This window comes from Daphnia magna, linkage group LG10, assembly GCF_020631705.1.
Source record: "Daphnia magna isolate NIES linkage group LG10, ASM2063170v1.1, whole genome shotgun sequence".
Taxonomy (NCBI): Eukaryota; Metazoa; Arthropoda; class Branchiopoda; order Diplostraca; family Daphniidae; genus Daphnia; species Daphnia magna.
The window spans coordinates 9,271,680-9,277,393 of record NC_059191.1 but is presented as its reverse complement, the minus strand read 5'-3'; the positions used below and the strand labels follow the sequence as shown (position 1 = coordinate 9,277,393).

The 5,714-nt window shown below is 40.2% G+C and overlaps 2 protein-coding genes across 4 annotated transcripts; one reads left to right on the top strand and one right to left on the bottom strand.

The window, feature by feature from the left end:
* Positions 1-229: 229 nt before the first annotated feature.
* On the bottom strand, positions 230-2,889 carry LOC116933029 (solute carrier family 35 member G1). Of its 3 annotated transcripts, XM_032940932.2 has the most exons (7): positions 2,744-2,889; positions 2,157-2,339; positions 1,570-2,039; positions 1,295-1,507; positions 964-1,209; positions 699-868; positions 230-607 (listed from the first exon to the last, which is right to left on the bottom strand). In XM_032940932.2, the coding sequence occupies exons 3-6, from the start codon at positions 2,026-2,028 to the stop codon at positions 716-718; spliced, it is 1,071 nt and encodes a 356-aa protein (XP_032796823.1). In that variant the 5' UTR covers positions 2,029-2,039; positions 2,157-2,339; positions 2,744-2,889; the 3' UTR covers positions 230-607; positions 699-715. The 3 variants fall into 3 exon arrangements, with proteins under 3 accessions (XP_032796823.1, XP_045035965.1, XP_032796822.1); XM_045180030.1 differs by having other exon boundaries at positions 230-868; positions 1,570-2,042; XM_032940931.2 differs by having other exon boundaries at positions 230-868; positions 2,744-2,888.
* A 71-nt stretch (positions 2,890-2,960) lies between these two features.
* On the top strand, positions 2,961-5,494 carry LOC116933028 (aarF domain-containing kinase 1). Its single transcript, XM_032940930.2, has 9 exons — positions 2,961-3,406; positions 3,469-3,558; positions 3,666-3,869; positions 3,938-4,096; positions 4,195-4,353; positions 4,431-4,629; positions 4,729-4,799; positions 4,865-5,098; positions 5,168-5,494. The coding sequence occupies exons 1-9, from the start codon at positions 3,281-3,283 to the stop codon at positions 5,453-5,455; spliced, it is 1,530 nt and encodes a 509-aa protein (XP_032796821.2). The 5' UTR covers positions 2,961-3,280; the 3' UTR covers positions 5,456-5,494.
* The last annotated feature ends 220 nt before the right edge of the window (positions 5,495-5,714 follow it).

Here is a 5,714-nt window from a genome sequence, read left to right as displayed (position 1 = left end):
CGGCGTCTTTTTTATTTATTTATTTCTTAAATTTACTGATGGGGCTCGACCTTACCGGAAGGTACTGGCGCGACAATTTGAAGCGCCAAGTTGAATTGTCGCGCCAGTACCTTCCGGCATAATCTGATACGGATTCGTATCGGAATTTCTAGGAATTTTTGTTTTCCCCACCCCCCTATGCGGGTTGAACACATCGGTATTTCATATCTAAATCAGTTCTTTTAAAGAATGGATCTTTCTTTTTTGTATTATTTCTAGAAAAGTAGTAAAAAAACACCAAGAAATGTTTTGTTTAACTATCGAGTATTTAGACAAGACATGGGCAGCTGATGACTACAAAAGTGTGAATTACAAACAACTTTCTCTTTCCTTTTTTTGGTGTCTGTATCTGTGTGTGTGTGTGTGTGAGTTGAAAGTGAAACGTGGACACCAAAAACAAATTGCACAAAAACAGGACAGGCCTACACACGAGTATTTTTTATATTTTGAAAACTTGATGACTGGATTCATTTTTACTTTGGTATTTGGTTTTCTTGTTCGCACCCGGATGTTTCATTTTCCACGCTTTGGTTTCGCTTCATGTTTTAATACTATCACTGGGCCGCAACTTTGGGAGGAAGAAAAAAGGAAAAAAAAGTTGCCCAGTTAAGAGAGAGACAATGAGGAAGAAAACAAAAAAATAGGGGGAGATAAATAACCAGGCAATGGCCAATTTTCATCGCTGGAGAAACCAGAGCCGTTGGCGAAGTGGGTCATGACTGTCTAGTCCCTCGACCCATTTCCGCACTCCTGTCAATAGGACTGAAGTGGTAACGAGAAGGGCGCCAATCAGGCTGATCCATCCAGGAATTTCGTTCAGAAATATCACCTGTCATTAAAAAACAAATGAACAAATAAATAAATAAATAACAAATTCAACATTTGTTTGATTTGCTTGTTGTGGTGTGTTGTTGGTATAAGCACCTGCCAAATGAAAGCAAAGACAACATCAGCCGACCGGGCAATGGCAACGGGTCCAGCCTGTTCATGTTGCAGAGCCATCGTCAGCAAGATCTGACCGGCGAAACTGAAAATGGCCAATAAAACCATCAAGTAGCGGTCGTGACCGCAAGCCGGCAGACAAAGTTCGTTCATGGCCCAAGTGGTCATAAAAGTTTGCAGAATGGCGAAAGCGCCAAACGACGACATAATCACCGAAAAGTGGAGACCCTTTCAGCGGCGAAACAAATGAAAGTTTTAGTATTTTGGAACTGCTGAAAAAAAAAATTCGAATCCTAATTGAATGGCCGCATACTTTGAGAGAACGTATGACGACGTAGACGTTGGCTGCAAAAAGAGTTCCGCACAAAGCGGCCACCGCGCCCCAAAACGCGTTGTCGTAAACACTGCCATCTTCCGGCAACGGCAGGGCGTCCATTCGACCGAAGAGGAACGGCGGTCGGGCGATCAAAATGCATCCGCACAATGTCAGAAAGATGTTGGCCACGTGGAATATTCCGCATTCCTCCTGCAAATTGAAACGAAACCCGTTGGAACATTTGTCATTGTAAAAAATGGAAAGAGCCGCACGTTGAGGAAGATGCGGGCGAAAATGGCCACGAAGACGGGCACGCTGAAAATGATAACGGAAGCATCGGCCAGTGGCATGTGCCGCAAAGCGTAAAATTGACTCATTAAACTGGTCGTGCCGAGAAAGGCTCGCAGCAGCAGCAGCCATCGTTTGCCTTTGGGGAACGGGTCCTCGGATCGTCGGATGACGATCGGGATACTCGGCAAAAGAATTCCGGCGAAGCGATAAGTGGCCAATGCCACCGGATGCACATCTGGAACGAGTTTCACGATCAACGAGCTCAACGAGAAGAAGAAACTCGACGCAATGGCCATGATGATTCCAAGGTGAGGGATGCTGATGAGTCGATGCGATGCACAAGACGTCGCTGGAGGGCCATTTTCCAACGCTAATCTGTGCTCCGATTCGCTGGGAGATTCCAGTTCCATCATCTCAGTGTGCCGAAATCTCTGTGCCATGACTTCAGCCTCTGCTTTGTGTTACGAAAGTATTTATTTATAATTTATTTATTTTTATTATTTTTATTTTTTTTAATCGCGAAATGAGCACAAGTCGTGAGAACTAAAAATGGATCATTAATAGCAACCTTGGCGGTGTCGGATAAAGAATCAAGGACGTCACGAAGTTCGGTAAGTTATCGACTGATGATAATCCACAGAAGCCGCATCTTTTCCCCGATTTACTGCATATTCATTGTCAATTACTGCATTCCATTCCTTCCATATTTGTTGGAGATGTTCACAGATTAATCTTCTATGTAATGTAGTACCTGTTACGTAAAACATGGAAAAAACAATCAAACAGAATTTCATTTCAATTTTCTTCCATTCTATTTACTAAATAAAATTTAAAAAATTATAGCCAGGTGAGAGGACGTCCCCCCTAAAAAAGAAAGAAAATGTCGCTTCTGAGGTGCCGGGTGACATCGTCATTTCGTTCTCTCCTTACGCATCACCATACTCAATGCAAATTTGCAATGATCAAGCAAGAAAAGAAAGCATATCTACATTTTTTTTTTTTTTACAGGCTTTCATTAAAAAACAAAAAGTTGTGGACAGGTGGAGCAAATAATTACGAGAAACGGTATTTGCGTTAAAAAGAGCCCAACGTAACGTGCGACCATTTGCACAGAAAGACGCGGAAAATCGCCGGCAAAATATCAATTTGACGTACCTCAGTAAATCCAGAGTAAAGTGCAAAGCGTATATCCTATAATTAGCGCATATTATCCGCTAAGTTTGATCAAATATCATAAACGACGCACAAATGCAGTAAAACTCGTTAATTTCCCCCAGGATATCTTCTTGTCGTCTGCTTTTTTTAACGGCATCTAGCGACCAGAATGATGGCTAAAATAAGCTAAACAGCAACAGTGTCATGAGACATTTCAAAAAAAGGCTTAGAGCTTTCGCTTTCGAATTAGAAACTTACGTTGAATAGCGTAAGACCATATTACAGAAAACATGAACGACGAAAGAGTATTAAAGATGAAATACGGTCTGTTTTCTGGGACAAAGAAAGTAGTGCTGCGCGCAAGTTGCTACCAATCGCCCTTCTAACGAGAAACTTGGACAAACCTGTCCAACTGGTTCGATGACGAAAATTTTACCAACCAAATAGTTTTCTATAAGTCAGGACAGGCTCTTTGACGATTTTCTCTGTCTCCGTTGGAAATGTTCATCTAGCTCACTTAGAATTTGGTTAATAATCATGCTAAGTAAAAGGCTTCTCAAAGCTGGGGTAGCTGTAGTAGGTGCTTCTTTGGCCGTCTATTATAATCAAGAGATCCATGATGGTTCTGTTGGAGTCTGGCGATTTGGAAAAACAGCAATTGCGGTAATTTCAGAATAGTGTTACAATTTTTCTAGTCAATCTAATGTTCTATGATATTATCAAAGGTGGGGGAAATAATGATAGATTATAAAAAATCACTGTATTCGAATAAACTGGATAGGGCCTCTCAGGAGTATGCCAACACCAAGAGTGAGGTAATAAAATCAACCATGTATTGAAATCCAAAAATCTCAAGAAATATTTAACTAATATTCACATGTTTTTAAATTTCTCTTGCTGCATCATCTGGACCTTTGATAAGGTTCATCTCAGGTCAGCACAACGATTGCTTAAACTGTGTGAGAATCTTGGAGGTGCATACATCAAAGTAGGCCAACACCTTGGTGCCCTCGACTACTTGATTCCTTATGAGTATGTCAGCACAATGAGAGTACTTCAGAATCAAGCACCCGAGTCTAGTTTTGAGGAAATCTTAAGTGTGATTAAAGAAGACCTTCAATGCGATGTAGGTGCAATTGTATAGGGCAACAATTTACGATCTGCAATATGTCTACTATTACTCTTCCTTTGTAGCCCTCAACGGTTTTCCGAACCATAGAAAAGAAACCTCTCGGAACAGCATCGCTTGCCCAAGTTCACAAAGCAGAATTGAACGATGGAACTATTGTGGCCGTCAAAGTACAGCACACTTTAGTCAAAACTTATTCTACTATTGATATTAAATCTATGGAGGTATTCTATCTCTTGGATTCTAAATTTTTCAACATCCGTTTTTTTCGCAATTTTATTTATTTTTCTTTTTGTTATTTTTCTTTTAAATGTTGTCATAGGTTTTGGTAAATTTTGCCTCTTGGGTCTTCCCCGATTTAAAACTAGAATGGTTGGTTAGGGAATCCAAGAAAACGTTACCTCTGGAACTGAACTTCGTGTTGGAGGGTAAAAATGCCGAAAAGACTGCAAGACTCATGAAACATCTACCTTGGCTCCATGTAAACAGCAAGTTTACAGTAGTCTCATGTAAATAATGCGAGGCAATTTATTGTTGTCAACCGATACATTTTGGCAGGTACCGAAAGTTTTTTGGGAGTTCTCTACTCCACGAGTTTTAACTATGGAATATTGTGACGGCTTTGAAATCGCAGCTTTGGAGAAGGAGAAAAAAGGAGAATTTGAACCGTTTAGAAAAGAGATCTCCCGCAAAATCACCCAATTGTATTCCGATATGATTTTTCTGCACGGATATGTCCACTGCGATCCGCATCATGGTTAGTTAATTTGTAAATTTTTTTTGCTTTTGCTGATCATACTGAATATTCTTTTCTTTGTTTCACTCCTTATTCTTTTACCTTGTCTTTTTTAAATAGGCAATTTGAAAATTGAGCTTGATAAACAAGGACGTCTTGTTATTCATTTATTGGATCACGGCCTTTACACAGTTAGGTCGTTTTTAGATGTCGTTGTTAGATGGATATTTTTAACATATCTTCTGTTTCTATTCAGCAACTACCATTTGAGTTTAGGGAGAACTATGCCAAATTTTGGATGTCAATCATTTATGCCAACGTTAAAGGAATGCAAGAATACTCGGAGAAACTGGGCGTAAAAGAATTGTACGCGTACTTTGCATGCATGGTCTCGGGCCGTTCAATGAGCGCAGTGCTAGGTCGGAAGGTTAATAACACAAAAACCGACGAAGAAGAAGTGCAAATCAAAGTTGACGCTGCGAAATATTTGGTGAGTGATCTATCTGTTCTGACTATCGTTCATTCCTTCATTGCTTGTTATCTTGTTCGCGTATTTCAGTCGGAAATTATGGAGGTGCTTCATCAAGTTCCAAGTGAAATGCTCTTTATTCTCAAGACCAACGACTTGCTTAGGGGACTTAATAGTACACTTGGTGTCAAAGACAACATCAACAGCTTTGCCACCATGTCGCGCTCATGTGCCAACGCCAGTTACCTTAAAGAGTATCCCCAATGCAAGTCTCTTTCGCACAAGTTATGCGTCATCATGTCTCATTACGTCGCCCACGTTAGAATAACGACTTATCAGCTTTTATTGTGGTGGGCCTCGTGGTGGCGTCTTTTGTAGGTTAGTGTAAATTTAATACAATCAAAACTTATATCGAAATGCTTATGCTTCCGTAAGTCAGTAGTAATCAGGGAGAGATTTGTCTTTTAAGAATGTTTGACCTTAATGCTTATATCCGCGAAGTGTACGTAAGCTCAAAATACGTTTACCATCGTCATTCGCTATTGATCTAAATTGGCAAACTACGAAGCCTACTAAAATTTTAAACCATGGTTGGAACTGAGAAGAGAAATCTAATCAACTTTTTCTTGAGATTCAT

Bases quoted from the DNA above. Each gene is read 5' to 3' on its own strand.
- LOC116933029 (XM_045180030.1), bottom strand. From the start codon at position 2,028: ATGGCACAGAGATTTCGGCACACTGAGATGATGGAACTGGAATCTCCC. The intron at 1,508-1,569 runs GTGCGGCTCTTT...TTCAATTTGCAG, and splicing joins TCGCCCGCATCTTCCTCAAC to GAGGAATGCGGAATATTCCA. The intron at 1,210-1,294 runs GTATGCGGCCAT...CGCCGCTGAAAG, and splicing joins TCGTCATACGTTCTCTCAAA to GGTCTCCACTTTTCGGTGAT.
- LOC116933028 (XM_032940930.2), top strand. From the start codon at position 3,281: ATGCTAAGTAAAAGGCTTCTCAAAGCTGGGGTAGCTGTAGTAGGTGCT. The intron at 3,407-3,468 runs GTAATTTCAGAA...ATATTATCAAAG, and splicing joins TTGGAAAAACAGCAATTGCG to GTGGGGGAAATAATGATAGA. The intron at 4,630-4,728 runs GTTAGTTAATTT...TTTTTTAAATAG, and splicing joins CCACTGCGATCCGCATCATG to GCAATTTGAAAATTGAGCTT.